The following is a 19,186-nucleotide window of genomic DNA, read 5'->3' as shown; positions in this document are numbered from 1 at the left end:
AATCAGTAGCCAAGGAAAAATCTCTTTATTGATGACCATGCAGCCCCAGTCTTGGGGCTCTGCTGTCTGGCTGCGGTTCATTGACAAACAAACTGTTTTTCGTTCCATAATCTCTCCGCCAGTTGTGGTGATTCAGAGATATGCAAGGCTGGGCAGGTCATATAGTAATTCCTTTGCAGGCAGCATCCTACCGATGAAGCCAGCAGAAAAGCAAGTCCAGGAAACATTCAAGGGGAAGGGCATGGGGTTTTGCAACATCTGCTGTTCTAAACACTGAAGCCATTCTTCCCTGGCCATTAGGCAGTGAAGGAGGCTCATATCTGCTATGGAGAGATTCCTATTTCAGAAGGGCTCCAAGCAAGGACTCGGCTTGTTTGCACAATCGTGACAGTGTTTGATGTCAATACTGTCGTCCCGAGCCTAACATCCACCATCCTATGGGTAGCTCTGGGGTTTCAAAATCAACAAGGCGTTAGATTTCCTGTGGCCTTAACCAACTCAGCAGTTATAATCTTATTCTTTCCAACCTTTCTAGAGTACCGTGGACAAACTTATTAAGAAGACAAACTTAGCCCTTGTGGTTGGGACAAACAGCTGGAGAGAGCAGTTTATTGAAGCCATCACTGTCAGTGCTGGTGAGTGCCTTTTTCTGCATGCTATAAATTACAAGGGCCAAGCCTGTGCATGCTTTTCCTACTGTGACCACTTGGTCTGTGTCAAAGCACCAGAGAACTTCCAGGGTAAAATGAAAAGAGAAATAAATGTATTTGTAGCACACCTGCACATTTCGGAGACTGATTTAGACTTTCTAGATGAAGCAAATGTCTTCAAACCGTGGCATTCTTCTCCATCCGCATTGTGTCTTTCTTTCTGGAAATAGATGAGATAAATTTAAAGGCTTTTGTGCCTCTACTTCACAGATAGCCAATCACGAGGCTTTGTCTGGAAAATTCCCTGAGGGCAGGAGACGTGGCCAAGTGAAGGTCACAAAGGAGGTAGGAAACTCCCAGGTGGGATAAGGGGACATGAAGACCCTTCACCACTCCCTTCCATTTTATACTCTCTTCAACAACATCTGACAAATAAGCATTTGCACGGTAGAATCACCTTCTGTTTCTTCCTCTACAAGCAAAGTACAGAGTCTTATTTAGGAAAAATCCTACAAAAATGAATTTGTTTTCCAACTCAACGAGTCAGAGACCTGAGGGAATTAAATATAGTAAGAAGCATCTTTTTCCTGGATTGTCAAGCCTTGTCCACTGTCTGGGTGATTTTTTAAAGACAGAGGAAAGTCCCTCTCCAAGATACATGGAAGCAACACGGTTATGGGCTCCCCCTGCCCCCTAGTTCTTCTGCTCCATCTCTCCTGGTTCTTTTTAACATTCCTCACAGGTTCATCTTCTACTGTTGCAGCTAATGAACAGAACTAGAATTTTTTAAATAGGGATTTCCACTGTAAAGTGTGGAGGCAGCATCCCTGGTAGATGGTCCATGACCCCGAACACAACCCCCTCTTTCCAATCTGCCACAGGACAATGGGACGGATCTCTGAAGTGCTGTGGGAGCAGAGGGTAGTGAGATTTTTGTGCCTCTTTGCTATTAGTGTTGTTTATAATCACACTTTAGTTTCTTGAGATTGAGTGTACAAGGGAAATTTATGAACATTAAATGGTGGGAAACTGCTTGGAGAACAGATTTGGAATTTACACACAAATTCTACTTAGGGGAGGGGGAAACCCCCTGTCTCCATCCCTCTGAGCTGCCATTGCCAAATACCAGTGAGTGGGTGGTGATCACAACTCGAGAGGCTGGGAAAATCCAAGATCAAGACACTGACAGATTTGGGGTCTGGTTATGACCCACTTCCTGGTTCTTCATGGCTTAATCACCTCCCAAGGGCCCTACCTCCTAATACCATCATATTGGAGACTAGGTTTCAACATATGAATTTGGGGGCCGGGTGGGGCGGGGGGGGGCACAAACGGTCTGTAGCACTCCCTCATTATGGCTTATGTTTTTCTAGAAATCTAACATTAGTATCTGAGATGGGAGCTACACTCCATCTTCACAGAGACAAAAACTAAAAGGACAAAACTGGCTGGAATAAGAAACTGCTGAGGAGGCCAGCTGAAAACATTAAAAATAATAAAATTGTTTTATGAGCTTTGATATACCAGAATCAGAACATTAAAAACATTAAAAGCAACATAAACTTTAATGAACCATTCCCAGTGGTTCCCAGGTCTCCTTGGGCTGCAGATGTATGAGCGCTTACATAATGGTCACGAGCCGGAGATCATTAATTCACGTTTCTATATGTCAATCGTTGTTCTTGGCGGAAGAGATACGACAGGCCACCCTTCCCAAGTGGAGCGTACATTCTGCTGAAGGAGATAGCAAATAAGGCAGATAAGGGAAAAAAGTGGATGGGGAGCTTGTCGTGGAGAACAGCAGGAGACAAGGAGGGTGTGCAGCAGCTGCACTGGGCTGTGGCCGAGAAGACACCATCAACGGACACATTCACGATGCAGTTTGTTTTCTAGCAGTGGAGTGGGTTTGTGTGGCTTTACTCACACATTCTGGTAATTCCCAGGGACCAGAGCAAACATTTTATGGCCACTCTATGGCAGCAACAACAGGGAGAGAGATTCTGCCAGACACAAGACCAAAGTTGTGATCCTGGTCAGCAAAGGTGTTGAGTGACACAATGAAAAAGATGCTAATACCCCCTTACTTGAAAGGGGCAGATTCGGGTTTGATGATACTTTCATATATAATGTTGAATTAAATCCTCTCCAAATCGTGGGTGAGAGGTGTTATGATTATCCTTACTTTCTAGAATCTGAGCATCTGTGAGGCAGTATTGGCTTTGGAACAGTGCTCACAGCCCCAGTCTACCAAAGACCAGTCCAATGGACTGTCTATTCCCTTACTAGAGCGAGAGGATTCAAACTGAGGGAAATTGCTCCCCACCTCTGTCTCCTTGAGGGACGCCGGTCTTGTCCACCTCTCTGGTACCCCTGTTTCAGACCTCTCTGGATGGGATAAGTTCCTGCCCAAATCCTTTGAAATAATGTTTTAAGGAAGGAAATGTAAAACCTCTCAAGTGTTCTTATTTGTCATGCGTTATGTTGTGTTTTATGTTTCTAAATGACTGCTTGGGAATGACACAAAATTGCTCAAAAATTGGCAAGCTGCTGGGTAAATTGACCTTATTTACAATTTTGAGCCGAAATATCAGAAAAGCAAACCCATATTTTATGGGCACTAAATTACATAAAGGGCAGTTAGGGAGCTCAATATTTGTCATTATGATTAAATTTAAGTGTCTAAAGAATGTTAATATTCTTTCATTGTTAAATGGACAATAAAATTTGTAAAGCAGCATTTATTGAAAACAGACTTTCATTGGATTTTAAGATTTCATGGTTAAAGAGTTGAGAATCAAAGCCGTTTGCCTTATTAAAAATATTAAATTGCTTTCAAACAGCCCTACTGAGAGGTTTTTTCCTAGGCAATTTTCTGTGCAAAATTGAGTCTATATATCTTGCTAAACAAAAATAATAATTTTGGAAATAAGATTTTGCTCCTGTGTCTCACTGATTATATTTAAATGAGTTTCAAGTTAACCACCCCCTGGCAGCCTTTTTGTTCCCCTGCTTTTCCTGAACTTCATAGCTCAGTATCTGGGCCTCTGATGACCGGTCTGTTTCTGGGAACCAAGTTTGTAGAATCTAACACTCGAAGAGTTCAAAGATTCATGAGACTCCAGAGATTAGGTGGGGATTCAACGGTCCTTTCCTGGAGGTTCTCCTTCTGTGGCCTCCAGGATGGAGTGCCAGGAGAAGGGGCCAGCAGCTGGTTAGGCGGCTGTCGGATGCTTGCAAGGCCAGTCCAGTACCATCAGGGGCTTCTCAGATATGTCAGCAGATTCTGTGAGAAGTGAGGCTAGCATTCACTGCGTGTCCAGTTTGAACTGTCCCCAAGTCCTCCTTTAAAAAAAGAAAAATTATTTATTTTAGAAGGGAGAGAGAGCACGCATATGCACATGCAGGAGCAGGGTAGGGGCAGAGGGAGAGAGACTCTCAAGCAGACTCCACCCTGAGCACAGAGCCGGATGCAGGGCTCCATCTCACAACCCTGAGATCATGACCTGAGCCAAAACCAAGAGTCAGATGATCTGAGCCACCCAGGCACCCGCTCCCCAACCCGGGCACCCGCTCCCCAGCTGAGCCACCCGGGCACCCCCTCCCCAACCACCCCACAAGTTCTCCTTCTTCCTGGTGTCTCCACCCAGGCAGAATGGAGGGATGACCTTAAGAAATTGTTTACCAGTTGGGATGTAGAAGAGAAACGGATATGTCAAGGAAAAGGGCAAACATTAGCTGAGTAAAGAGAACCAGATGCCAATGTTGCCAGTACCATAACCACCATGGTATTGTTCCTCACAACAGTCTTGGGCTGTGGTGAGGTGAGGGAGAATGGTCGCAAGCCTGGCTCTGGAGTCAGTTGTGTGTTTGTGTCCCAGACCTCCAGAAACTCTCTGGGTGACCTAGGATGGATTACCTCCCCTCTCAATCTCTGTTCCCTCAAATGCAAAGCAGAGATAGCTTCTCCTCACCCGTGGAGTTGCCGTAAGGATCAATCAAGGCAATTCCTATTTTCATGAGGGCTGTCTGTACATTTAGATACCACAAATGGCTCTTTGGGAGGCCAATCTTGTTGAAGAATCTACAATAAAAGATAACCAAATTTTGTGCGAATAGAGTCAATTCAGCTTAATTACTAAAATGACTAAGTGACTAAACACACTGCTTTTCCCTTTTTTTATAGTGAGAGTCACACACACATTTTATAGGTAAAAAACAGAGATTCAGAAAAACAACATAACTTGCTCAAAAGGCAAAGCTGGTCAAGGGCAGCACAGGTCAGCCCAGGATTCTCTCCAGTGTGAAGCGCCCTCACCTGCCGTAGCTGGGAGCTGCATACACACACGGACACACGTAGGACACACACATGCACACGTAGTCTGATACACACAGACATGCATGTGTGCATGCAAACACACATGAACACAGTGACACACATACCCAGACATGTGTGTGCACACACAGACCCACACAGCACACATACAGAGACCCACACGTCATCTTATATAGCACGTTATCTTTAGTCATTTAGACCATTGAGCCACAGCTTAAAATATGAGGGCTTTTTTCCTTGAATATTCATTCAGTCTCCGTAAACCTCCTTCACAGGTCCCCACGGAGCATACCAGCCAGTTCCCTAAAGAACAAAGGAAGCCTTTGTTTGCCTCCTGCATCCATAGGCTTCTCCTGCCGAGTAATTTGTGTTATTCTTTAACGAAAGTCAACACACGGCCCTCTCTTTTCCCTCATAATTTTAGGGACCCAGCACTAAAGGTTTTTCTGAAATTCTTTTACTACTTCTGACATAGAGTTTGCCTATCTGACAGAGTATCTGTTGGCATTCTCATACTGAACACTTCAAAGTGGCAAAAAAATAAAAAAATAAAAATAAAAGCCTTTTTGTGGTTTTGGTTCTGTCTCTGACCAACTGTAAAACCTTGACCAAGTATTTCACCTTCCTGAATTTTCATTTTAGCAACAGCAGAATGACAGGGTTGGACAAGGCGGGTTCTAAGATCCCACCTAGGATTGAAATTTGAGAGTTCTCAGTGGCCAGTATCTTCTGCAGGATCCCTGATGACGGCCTGATTTGGGCACGGACACGCCTACTCTTCCCACCCACCCAGCTTGCTTCCCTTAGGTACTGAGCACCATAGGGGCCTACGCTCCACATCTATTTGCCTAAAAGGAAAGGGATGGGAGGATAGTTTTCAAAGTGTAGCCTCAAAAAAAACAAAAAAAAAACAAAAAAAAACCCTAAGTGAGATGATGCTTCAAAAGTGCCTAATTTTCTTCTCCTTAATGGGAAATCAGGAATGCCTGCGAAATCCTTCACAGTCGAAGGCCAGACATTCAACACTAGGCCAGACTGGCACAGGCGGCTGGCCTGTCCACACTCACCCTCCTTCACGGGAGATCACAGCCAGAGACCGACCCCATGCATGATGAGGGTGTGCTCTTCCGAGTCTAGAAAACCCGTGTGGAGGCTAGTTCAGTCTGGGGGATGGATGTTTCTTGTCATCTCATCATCCACGCATGCTATGTGGAGAAATAAGTGCTATCAATTAAATTGAATTATTTAATAGCAAAAACTGTCAACTCGATGGTGCCCCAAACAATAATTCACTAGAAAATACTGTCAGCCTGAAGACTGACCCGCTCCAGGAGCCAAAATAATAAGTAATAAAAATGGTGACTCTAATGAGGTTCACGGGATTGCCATGCAACCGGGTCTTAGCAGGCATCTTTCCGGCATCTTCTCTATTACTGAACATCATTACGGAGGAGACACTCTTGTCACTTAATGTGGTAACCCTGGGTCATTTAAAAATCCCATTTAAGCAGTGAGAAAAAGTGCTGCTGGGTCAGGTTTGGCACAGCCTCAGCATAACTAGAAGACAGGGAAGGAAGGGAGGAAGGAAGAAAGGAAGGAAGGGCGGGCAAGCAAAGTGGAAGGAGAAGGTGCTAGAAGTTAGTAGGAGTTTTCATTTTGCTGTTTTTTGTGTACCTGTACAGATTTCTAACTATCCTTTATCTAAAAATCATAAGCTGACTTTTCCATTTCATGAACAAGGGTGCCATTTTCACGCTGGTTCAGTAAGTACAACAGCCTTAAAGAAAGTCTGTCAAGACCTCTGTATGAAATTATGGCTCACGTTCTGCTCCAATAATGTTATCATTTATTGACTGTCTTCTACATGGCTAGTGTTCTATTTATATTATTTTTTATCCCTCACAGCTATGCCCTGAGGTAAGTTTTTTTTTGTTTGTTTTGTTTTGGTTTTTGGTTTTTGGTTTTTGTTTTTTTGGTTTTGTTTTGTTTGGTTTTGCTTTCTGACTTGATAACTCTGAGGCCCAGGGTGCTTACAAGTACATGTTTATTAGAGTCACACAAATAGCAAGTGACCAGCTAGAATGGGAAGCCCCATCACTGTGGGTCCACAGCTGGTAAGCTTTTAGCAAAACCCTGGCTCTTCCTCCTATGATCATAATTCAGGTCCTAAGTGGCCAGATTTCAAAGGTGTTAATTCAGGAGAAAGGGAGAACGTTGATAAGTCCTTCACTCTCACCTACACATGGTAAAGTTAAGGGTTTGGAACTGAGTGTGAAAGCACTGGACAGAGGTGCAGAAGGACCAGAAGGAATGCAAATTGTGCAAAGTGGACAGGATCAGTCGACTGCAAGATTAATCCCATCATGAGGAACCCAGAAGTGCTTCCAGATTCTTTTCGTGATCTTGGAACTGTATTTGTATCTACTGCTAGAAGTCATGTCAGGTCTTCAGAAACAAAAAGAATCCATGCCCATCCTTTTTTGTTGTTGTTGAGCTCCTGCTGTTTCCTGGTGGTATGATTAGTTATTTGAGTAGGTCTTTCATGGTCTGGATCACTAACATGTTTGAACTAAGAGGAATAGCAAGTATTTTAAACCCTAGCAGGAGATGTGAACCACACTGCTGTCATCCAACTTGGTTTTTGTTCCTAGTATACAGCTAAAATATTCACATTCATTGTGCTAGAGAGCACACGTAACATGGGTGACAAAGCATTTCATATAAAAATTATATGCTGGAATCTTTGGCTTCTTTGAAGACTTGAGTTCAAGGGGTCGAAGACCTACCAACTAGTTGGTTAGCTAGATAAGTCTGCTCACTTCCCGTGTGAAATTGGGGGACTGGAACAGGTGACCTTTATCTCTGGAACATGGAAATACTGAAGAGTCCTCTGAAGAACCCTTCATTTTCAGCAATAAATGTCAACTTGCTTTCCCTAGTCCTGCTCCTTAAAATTTAGGGCTCTGACTTTAATCAAGTGGAATTTCTGCCCTATAGTACCTGTTAGATAAATTGGGTAATTACGCCAACTCGGCTAAAGCTCATTTAAGACATCTAATGCTTAAGACACACCGTCTGATGGTCACATTAACTAAATTCAGTAGCTGTTCTTCCTTGCTTTGAAGTAGTTATTAAGAAAGTAAAGCTGCTTTAACTTTTTATCAGAGCCCTTTTCAAAACTGCCTTCACTGGATGATAATTTAGTTACAGTTTTAATTTTTATCTTTAAAATATAATATTTTTAAAAATATTTTATTTATTTGACAGACAGAGATTGCAAGTAGACAGAGCAGCAGGCAGGGGGGGCAGGAAGCAGGATCCCTGCTAGGCAGAGAGCCTGATTCTGGGCTTGATCCCAGGACCCTGAGATCATGACCTGAGCCAAAGGCAGAGGCTTAACCCATTGAGCCACCCAAGTGCCCCCAAAATATAATATTTGAAAAGTATCATTTTATCTTTCCTTAGAGTTAGAGTAATTATTCATGATGTCACTCTCTATAAAGAAGACATGATAAATTCCTACTGTAGTTAAAAGTTTTTCCAGCAAATTATTTTTATCAATTCTGCAGTTAGAAAATCATAAGTATATATGATGGCTTTGGCCATCAGAAAGTTTACTCGATTCTTTTTCCTCAAGTGGTCAGAATTCACTCAGTTCAGATGCCTGAAAGTGTCCTTTATTTCTGCTTTCTTCAGACATTTGTGTCCTGCTGTATCTTAAAGTACATTATGCTCTAGTAGTAGGTACCTATCTGTTCAAGTCCTCTAAGAAGTATAAGAATCTAAATTAAAGTCCTTTTTTGTTTTAAATAACAGCAAATCTGTGCTGTTAACCATGATTCCCCAGCACTTAGGGCAGTGTTAGCAATGATAAGTATTTGTGGGAAAAGAATGAATGAATTTATATGTCAGTCAATGTTTTTCAATCCACACGTAACTGGATTAAAAGCCTGTTTTCACTACATCATGCAGCTATGTCTGATCCAGAAGAAAATCTATATAAATGCATACGCTCACACAGACATATGCCATGTTTCCAAAAATTTCCAGACATGTGTAATTCATGTGTATAACAGATTCATATATAATACATACATATACACTAGACATATAGATACTCAGATGCATGTATTCGTACCCATAAAATATTATTTTTGTATGTGAAAACTGGATCTGCTAATATCCATTGAACAGTGGCCTTGCCTATCTGTTTTCTTAGTGAAATCTTCCTGGTATTCAGCTGATAATCATGTTGCTAATGGAGAAGGAGGAGAAGCAGAAGGCATGAGGAGGAAAGGATTAGAGTAAGTTACAGAGAGAACACCACTGGGGGCTGTGTTGGTAGGGAGGCAAGGCAACACCAGAGTATAAACTATCAGTGTGAAAACGTCAGTCGTAGCAGGATACCATATTGATCAGGGAGCTTCAGCTCTGTTTCCAAAGGAGGCAGCCCGCGACACGGGGAGGTGGGAGTCCAAGAGGCCGGAGGAACCCAACAATCCTCTTCTGGCCCTTGGATAGGCTTTAGCTGATATTTCTGAAAAGATTATTGGCTTTTTGAGCTGTTTTCCTCTTAAATTGCTTTTTACAAAATCTTGAGGAAAACACAGAGCCGAAGGGCTCCAGGATGATTCAGCCGCTCTTCTTTGTAAGCCTGGAGTCACGTCTGGGATGCGGCTTTTGTGGGGAGAGGCAGCTGCTCAGCTCTGCAAACAATGAGCCCCACCGGATGCAGTAGCCCTTCTGCTGGCATTGCTGCTGCTCCCTGAACACAGTGTCAGTGTCTGCTTACAAATCAGTGCTGGAGGCATGGGGAGGGGGGTGATTTCTGTCCCCGGGGGATCCCTTTGTATGCTGTTTTCAGTGGCGGAAACATTTTAGCCTAAACCAGAGAGGTGGAAGAAGGAGAAAACACAGCCACCCCCCACTGCACACACACACCCCAAAGGCAGAGGGGAGCCTCCTTCAGAGTGATTTGCAGCATTAATTCTTGCTGTTCACAGTCTGCTCTCTTGATAAAGACCTTGTCATTCTGATTCCTGCAACCAAGAGGCACTTATCTGAACCAACAGGCTTTGACGCGACCCTCCTGACCCCCGATCCCATTCATCTCCCCTGCCTTGCGGTTGCCTAAACACGTCTGACTGGGGGTTGTGTCTTATGTCCTGTTAGAGCATCTTAGACCAGAATCCAGCGCAGAACAAAGCAAGCGTTCAGTGATCAGCTATTCCAGCTTCCCCTTATTTTGATAAAGAAACTGAGAACCAGAGAGGGAAAGTGTCTGTTCCAAGGCCACACAGGACCTGTTTTAGAATCCTGGGTTGTTGCCAAACTTTATGGCATTGCTCTCATTTTTCTTTTCCAGTTAGCATTTGTAGAACCAGCACCTTAGCACGTATTCCATCCATGCCTGTCCCCTGATCTCACCTAAGGACCTCTGAGCAAAGACCAAAACTTCCCTGAGCCAATGACTTAGCAGCACTGATAAGTGAATGGTCTCACCCTTGGTGGACAGGTTCCTGATCACACAAGCCTCACGGCCACCCTGTGCAGTAGGCATTCATGAACCCATTTACAACGTGGCGAAACAGAAACTGGAATTCAGACCCCAACCTACATGTTCTGATTCCAAGCTCAATCCTCCTTCCATCTTGTCACAGGTGTGCCTCCCAGAGTTTAATGCCTGTAAACCATAGGCTTATTCTTATTCTTCATATTATGCTCTTGCCTCAGGGCCTTTGCACAAGCTGCCCATCCCTACCCAGCCCCAACCCAAGGAAGGCTTTCCCTCTGTGTGGATGTTCTCACCATTAAGGTCTCAGCTCACAAGTCACCTCTTCAGAAGAGTTTTTCAACCTCCCATGCACGAGCACGCTACTTAACTTCACTGTCTTCATAGCCCATAGCAGCATCTGAAATCATCGTGCTTGTTCATTTGTTCATTTGTTTTACTGGATTGCTGTCTCTCTCTCCTGAACAGAATGGAAGTCCTATGGAGTGTTATCTGTCTGCAATTCCAATACCTAGAACTGTGCCCAACACATAAATTATTACTAAATATTCACTGAAAAAAATAAACAGTACAAATAAAGCCATTCTTCCAACCACTCCACTCCCTTTAAAGATTTATGGCAGATACCGGTCCAGGTGAGGGGTTCAGCCTAGGCTTGCAGTACAAAACAGTGGCTTCAAATATTATTAGACTTTCGACCTATAAACTTAATAACATTGTTGCATGCTTTAACCAGCTAAGAAAAACAGACCGTAAATGTACAGATGATGAGAGTGAAAGAGACAAGTTTTATGATGATTTGTATGGAAGAAAACCATCCCAACAGCTCCATTTGAGGTTATTGTTTATGAGAGATTCAAAAGCTACTGGCAGACGGACTTGATGGTCAACCGTCTGCAGTAGCCAGCCCGCCCCCTAAGAAAAGCGTACATGAGCCATGAGGGAACAGAGATGCTCTGTCTGAACGAGCTAATCCTCTGTATCAGCACATAAGCTCTCTTAAAAAGCTCATTTATCTTTTCATCAGCACTAAGGAGTTAGTAATGGCTCCCCTCAGTTTCCAGGAGACAAAGCACATGGAGAGTCTGTGAAGTGCACAAGAACAAGGAAATCGCTGAGGTCCCTTGGTTGTCAGCGGCTGGCCTCTTTACTAGGGGCGGAAATCACAACAGAGAGAGGGGAGCCCAGGCGGGGAGATGAGGGGTGCTGTGTCCCTGCAATCGCTCCGGATTGTGTAAACCAAAGCTATGATTAGAATCTTAAAGACAACTAACATTGCCACTTGGCCAGTACATCACCTCACAAACGTCACGGTCAGAACAAAGTCTCGTCAAGAAATCCTGAGGCCAGGAAGGCAGGCAAGGAGCAGGGGCACTGGGGGTGGGGAGCAGCTGCTGAAAAGCTGGATTCCTTCTGTAGGCTCTGCAGAGAGATAGACGTTAGCCACCCGGATGAAAAGGATCCCACTTCTCAATGGGGCCAATATAAACCACCCATAGAGGATTTTGCCAAAGATGAAAGGAAAATCAGACTCCTGGGAAAGCAGAAACTAGAGCCATCCATTCATTTCCCTGAAAGAGCATTCAGTGTTGCACATGATCTATGCAGGCGCGCCTGGGTGGCTCAGTCGGTTAGGCGTCTGACTCTTGATTTCAGCTCAGGTCATGATCTCAGGGTCATGATCTCAGAGTTGTGGGATTGAGCCCCACATGGGGCTCCACAGTCAGGGGGCTGTCTTCTGGAGATCCTCTCTCTCCCTCTCCCTCTGCCCCTCCCTTATGCATGCTCTCTCGCTAAAATAAACACACCTTTTATTAAAATGATACATGCAGAGGATTATTTTAAGAAGGATCATTATTGGGGGCACCTGGGTGGCACAGTCACTTGAGCATCTGACTCAGCTCATGATCTCAGGGTTGAGAGATCGAGCCCCAAATTTGGCTCCATGCTCAGCATGGGGTCTGCTTGATATTCTCTCTCTTCCTTTGCCCCCACCCTTGCACACATGTTTTCTGTCTCTCTATCAAAAAAAAAAAAAAAAAAGGTAGGGGGTAGTTATTTTCTAATTAAACTTTTCATAAAACAATGCCAAATGAGCTTAGATTATTATCAGAACAGATTTCTGCTGGACAAACCACAGAGAATTTTTTCCTCTGGCAACAGTGGGTCAAGTAATTTCAGCGAAGTGGTGGGAAGAGTTTTAGCTCTCATAAGCACATCACTTAAACTCTTCGAGACTTGGTTTCACTTTTAAAATGGAGAAAGTAATACCTACTTGAGCAGGTTGTTAGGAGGATGGAGATTAGGTGGGATGTATATATTTACCCACGTGCATGAGGGTAGGCACTCAGGAAGGGAACCTGACCTCTTAGCTTAATCACAGCAGCATCTTACGGGAATCTGGACGGGTCCCTATGCTGCTCTGCATGTGGGGCAGGTTTTGGTACACATCTAACCTTATGTAAATTTCAACGTTTTCCTAGAACATAACATTGAGCTGTTTGTTGAAAATTACAGGGTTATTGTTGCCCAAACAGTTCCTCCAAAGCTCCACTGCCTACACTCTAGGAGGCTAATTCAGACACAGCTGCTGATATTTACAAAGTGTTATCAGAGCCCTCGGGCCGATCTTAGAACCTGGTGTGCTCACAAACCACCCACTGTAACTAAACCATCAAAACCAGCAGGAGGCATCTAGACTTGCTGAGTGTCAGTTCTTGTCGAAAGTTTATTTCTTAGGTGCTCACGTCTGTAGGGAGCCTGCTTCCCTATTGCAGGAGCCTGGAATTCTTGTTAATCCTACAACCAATAATGGGTTAAGAGTACACTGAATTTCAAGGTATTTAGCCTGATGTGGAGTTTTACAAAAACAAAGCTTGGGAGAAAACCACATGAAATCCTAGTTACGTGAACCTAGGATCATATAGGAACACTCAGTTCACACAGAGGAACTCTTTAAGCAGAGAAAGAGGCAAGCTACACTGTCGGTTTTCAGCTTTAAACGGATTCATTTTGCTAGAATCAAGCTTACATGGAACTGGAACTCCTTCGTGGGTTGTTTTTCAATTTTGACACTGGCCACATTTGCTGAGAAATATTTCTGACACGTTAGATATCTCTTGGGTCAACCATCCTAACAAGGTCCATAATGGCCTGAGCTGGTGAGGATTCTGTTCATTTATCCAGGGGTTCATCTTTTTCAGACAAGGTGGGATGTTATTCACAGAGAGTGAATTGCCTTCTTGTGTCCCTTCCAGCACTGTTGTGTATCCCAGGCCCCTAGTCCCCCAAGTATGGACTGAAACCAGCACTGATCCTATAGAGCAGAATAGCCCATACCTGTCTCTGGCTTGGAACTGGGGGATGGGGATGATTAACAAGGTCTATGTAGGTGCCCTCTCATCCCAGAGCAGGCCAGCAGTCCAAGTTACAAATCTACAGCAATCTTGAACTCACATTTCATGCACAGTGGTGTTGCTATCCAATGCATTTATTTATCTAGGGACATAGAACTAGAGACCAATCAAGTATCCAGGAGTAAACTACATACACTTAGATGTGGGCATACAGGCACACTGTATTCTAGACTCCGAGTGTCCACACCAATTCACATCCCCACTAGCTGGCGGAGAAGGACCTCTCAGCATACCCCCCAGGCTTACTCGCAGGCCTCCGCCTGCAGGGACTAGAGCAGTAAGACTAGAGACCAACAGTGAGCCTCACACCCTCCCCAAGGACAACTAGCTTCTCAGGGACTTCTCCACATTCCAAATACATTTCAAAGAAAGCTTTAAGAAGGAAAGTTCTTAGAAAGAGCTGGCATGATATCAATTACTGGTATTCTAATACCGGTTTTACTGTACTGAAAAGACAGTAAGGAGTCACTTATCTTAAAGAGAATAAGCACAAATTGAACATTGTACGGTTGCGGGGCACCTGGGTGGCACAATTGGTTAAGCATCTGGTTCTTGGTTTCAGCTTAGGTCATGATCTCAGGGTCATGAGATCAAGCCCCACATCAGGCTAGGTGCTCTGTGCAGAGTCTACTTAAGACTCTGTCTCCCTCTCCCTCGGTTCCTCCTGTTACCCGCCCCCCAAATAAATAAATAAATCTTAAAAAAAGAAAATTGTGTCCCCAGAAGTCAATTATACTAGTGTAAGAAATGGAAGACAGGAGCTAGAAATGGCATTGAAAGAGTTGTTGATTTACAGGTATAAGTTATAGATAGTATGTTTGTGGGTGGCTACCAAAAGCCCAATGTGTACATTAATGAAAGGGAATAGTGCCCAGAATGCAAAAGGCAAAAGACCTTCCCCGATGCAGGTGAATTAGGTGTCTCTTAAAGTTACACTCAGCGCCACACATCATATTCTATGATTCTATGACTTAGCGCTCAGAGGAGCATGGCCAGCCTGATGAAGGAATGTGGAGCAAGGATTGAGGTTGATATGGGAGTAGCCAGCTAAGCTGCCTGGAGGAATGGCATGCGGGGCAAGATTGGACCTTTTCCATTGGCCTGTGGTCCTGTGGGGTCTGGGCAAATGAATAGAACCTAACAGCTAGAGCCACTAAAACTTGGGTTGTGAGATCGTGAACTCTCTAACAGTTAAGACTCTGAGGTTTGGCACAGGTGACCATTCGGTAGGCAGATTTTAAAGGAATGCATGTTACACAGAGAGTTGACCTTATCAAGCTCTGAAACCCTCCCAAAGCTTTAAGTCCGAGTATTCTCTAATACCCACATGTTTCATTTGATAAAAGCAAATGCCTGCATTCTTTTCTTCTGTGCTTTGACAATGCACAGATTTAGGAATCTGAGTAAATTGTGTTTTGAGATCTGTCTTGATAAGAAATTATCTTGCAATATGGCTGGTGGAAAAATTGCTGATACCGTCTACTTTTCGTAAGAGAATATACATGTAAGTACTTCCCAACTATTAGGTTTTAGGAAAACCCAGAACAAGAGGTAAATTCTTGTTTGGGGATGAATCTTTGCATTTCTGAATTTAGTGGCAAATAGAGACTGTTATGAGTGGGAAGAGATGAATAAATGTTTTCTCACTAGAAATAAGATAGAAGCACATAGAAGGGGAAATGGATAGAAAAGTTTTTAGATCCCTGAGTGAGCAAGACAGGGTTTAACTCAAGCCCTCATGTATCAGATGGGGGAAGAGAGGGAGGGAGAGACACTAGAAAGCAAGAGAACAAAAAATTCAATCAAATCACAATTTGTCATGTTTCCTCTTAAAATGAGGAGGGGTGAATTTGCAGATTGCTAAGGTTTCTTTCATCTTAAACATCTACAATGCTGTCAGAAGCTTTGAAAGCAAAGAGAAATGGAAATCTACAACTGAAGAGAAGAAATCTTCTTGTAATTACTTTGTATCAGGTTGCAAAAAAAAAAAAAAAGCGATAGCTATGGAGGAGAAAGCCCATTCAATCAGGTAAGCTTGTTAATTTGTTTGAAGGCAACAAATCTTTGTGCTCAGAAACTAAAGAGACACAAAATCAAATTAACCCCACTTGGAAAAAAAAGGAATAATATTTCAAAAAGAACTTAGGCCCAAAACAATATGTGTTGAATGGAGAAAACCAGTGTGGTGATCTAGCTTCACAGTTAACTGATTTGTACATTACATGGGGCTGTTGAGTAACACTTGCTGGGCTCGGATCATATGAATGACAGTGTGACTGACAGATGTCATTCTATATCCATCTGTTATACTCCTGGAAAGCATCTGATCGTTCTCATTATTTCCTTAGTTGGAGGATACTCTTACAAAATAAAAAATGGACTAATTATAGGTAAATACCTAAAAATAATTGAAAGCCAGACCCTTCCTCAGGTTCATAGCAGCATGCTATTCCCCAAACTGCCTTCCCCAATGTAGTCTGGTTTCCCAAATTCTAGAGTGAAGAGCTAGATATAAACCAGGGTGATTGATTCAAAAACTACATGGTTGACCTTTGACAATTAGAAATGGAAATAAGAACTTGTTCTACTCAAGTAGAGATTGCAAAATGGTCACAACCATGATGCCCTCCATTTGTTTATTCTTTTCTGTGTTTAGTTGGTCCCCAAGGTCTTGAGAAAGATCATATATGGCTGACTCTACCAAAAATGTATCATATCTAGAAAATAAATTACAAAACAAACATGGTGCATCAGTGTTTTCAAATTCCTAAAAAAAGACAACATTTTATCTATATAGCACTAGGCATTAAGAGTATTCTCAAATGCAACTTTGAATCAAGATGTGAATGATGTTATGCTCAACTTGCTTCAACGAGACATCATGTGTAACAAAATGTTCCCTGGGCTGTTAGGCCAAATCCCAACTCAGCCACTTACCAACTCTGTGATTATTTTAGAAAGTCACATAAACTCTCCGAACTTTAGGTTTTTCCAATGCACAATGGGATTCATAATGCTTACCTTGCAGCATTATTGTAAGGATTAAATAAGATCAGGTATGTGAAAAAGTTTAGTGCCTATCGCTTAGGAAACACCCTGTCGTGCTCCCTCCCTCCGTTCCTTTCTCCCTTTCTTTTCTTAAAATCAAGCAGCTTGGGGAAGCAGTGGTGATGATGACTCATTCAAACAGAATATAGATTCTGTGAAATCAGGATACTCAGATCACATTGATTTGCTGCCTGCCTTCTGACAAGTAACAGTGATGGACTATGGCACAGATGTCTGTAAAGGGTTCACAGTTTTACAAAAGACTTTCGCATGTCCTCTTTGGTCCTCACAAGAGCTCTCTAATGTGGGAGTTAGGAAACTCAGTTGACAGATGAGGAGCTGAGGTTCAGGAAGTTCAAGTCCCACTCCCAGACAAGCTCTGAGAACTAGAAATTGTGGTAAGTCTTCTAAGTGTCCACTGCACCCCAGTGGCCTCTTTCTCCCACTGTCAAAGCACTCCCTGAAGGGAAACCCTGAGCACCTCTGCAGGGACACATACCAACACCTGGTCTACATTAGACGCTCAGTTACCTGCAGGTGTCCAGCCCTGGAGTTCCCTTTCATGATCAGTTGTGCGGATACCGCTTTTGTTCTCATGCTCCAGGGTGGGGTCCACCCAAGTTCTGTTAGGTCAGCAGTTGAAGTGATGCGTTCTCTTCTGTTGATGGTTTTAATGATTTGGCTACTTTTGTAGTTATATTTAGGAAGTCTAACCTGTCTCAAGGAAACCATTTGAAGGACCATGGGAAGGATTAATCGAATGCAGCTTGTTATCTTTCCATTAGGGGAATCCATAAAGCTGAAAAGAAGGATTCTGAGATAAGAAGATCCTTCGCTTAGGATCCTATAAAAGGAAACTGCCCCCCTCCAAACTCCCTGCTCTTTTACTAATGCAGAGGAGGGACTTGAAAGTATTACGTGGCCTCCAGTAAGCCTGAGCGGGTGCACATACTGGCAGATTACTCTCTTTGCCGTCACATAAAAGATGCTCCAGGTGTTTCATTTTTAATTTTCCACTGTTCTTTGCAAGGACCAAACTTTTAAGTATAGCCCTGATGGTGGTGGACGGACATCCTATTTCTTTTTCCCTCTCCAAGACAAGGTAATTGTGCATCGTACATGGCACTCTGCAGTCATTTTTAATATTTAAAGGGTATCTAAGTTGGAGATTAAAATTTATGAAGAACAGTGTGATCCCAGGGAAGAGGATAGGAAGCCATTTCTACTTTCAAATGTAATAAAAAACAGATGGACCTCCCATTCCAGACATAAGTGCTACAATATTTCAGATACCTTGTGATGCTGGAAACCTACTGAAGGAAATTTCTCTCTCTGTCCCTTTCTGTGCATGCGTGTGGGTGTATGTGCACGCGTGCACACACACACACACACACACACTTATTTTGCATTGCACACATATAGATCATGAAGATAATTCCAGAGGGCAAGATTCAATTTTGTTTCTAAAAGCCTAGACTGTAACCTCAGGACCCAGCATGTTGACTAACCAATTAAGTAATAACAAGGAAACACAGTAGAATACTAAGTGGAAGACAATAACACTAACTACCATGCTCATCATTATCTTGAACTACCCTCACTTGGAAGAGATGATCTAATTATTCCCTTGTGCATCTCTCATGGGAAAGGTGTTATTATTTCCATCTTGAAGACAAATATAATGTCTACTCTCGATTTATAAGTGTCATTTCTTCTGAGAAGCTTCACTATTTGCTTTCTGGCTCATCTTCATACTATGAGTCTCAGACAGCCCAAATTAAGTAATTTTGTAGAATTAGAGGCAGAATGATCTGTTTCCGTAAATGATTAAAATTCAGTGTTTCCCAAATTGTTTTAATCATATACCCTATGAAGTTACAAAATGTCCAAAAATGTAGAATATAGGAACTTATAAGGATCATATACAAAGTGAATATAGCCATAAAGTCTAGTGCTTTCCTTGAGTTTTTGTAGGGTGTGAGCAACTCTTCCCTCTTTGGGATGCAGAGATAATTCAGCCCATAACATGTGCTTTTATCTAAAATCATCTTCTGCTTTCAGGCAAGATATTAGAAATATGTAACCATATAGCATGACACTACAGGAAGCAGTGATTAAAAGGGAAGTGGAGGCACATTAAAATTTTAAGGGTTTATTTGAGCAAATATATATTCAAATCAGAGTCCAGCCTCCGTGGTTTAGGGACACCGCCGACCGGAGGGAGGGG

The 19,186-nt window shown here is 42.9% G+C and overlaps 1 protein-coding gene across 17 annotated transcripts in view; it reads left to right on the top strand.

The window, feature by feature from the left end:
- Positions 1-19,186, top strand: part of SLC8A1 (solute carrier family 8 member A1) — a 374,640-nt gene that overhangs the window by 327,595 nt on the left and 27,859 nt on the right. For all 17 annotated transcript variants that reach the window (XM_032881999.1, XM_032882003.1, XM_032882012.1 and 14 more), the window contains one exon: positions 536-635. In XM_032881999.1, coding sequence (XP_032737890.1) covers positions 536-635 — 100 coding nt within the window. The remainder of the gene's footprint in view (positions 1-535; positions 636-19,186) is intronic.

Source organism: Lontra canadensis, unplaced genomic scaffold (assembly GCF_010015895.1).
Source record: "Lontra canadensis isolate GAN:19392208 unplaced genomic scaffold, GSC_riverotter_1.0 scaffold78, whole genome shotgun sequence".
Lineage (NCBI taxonomy): Eukaryota > Metazoa > Chordata > Mammalia > Carnivora > Mustelidae > Lontra > Lontra canadensis.
Note: the sequence above shows the minus strand (reverse complement) of the source record. Positions and strands in the feature narration are given on the sequence as shown.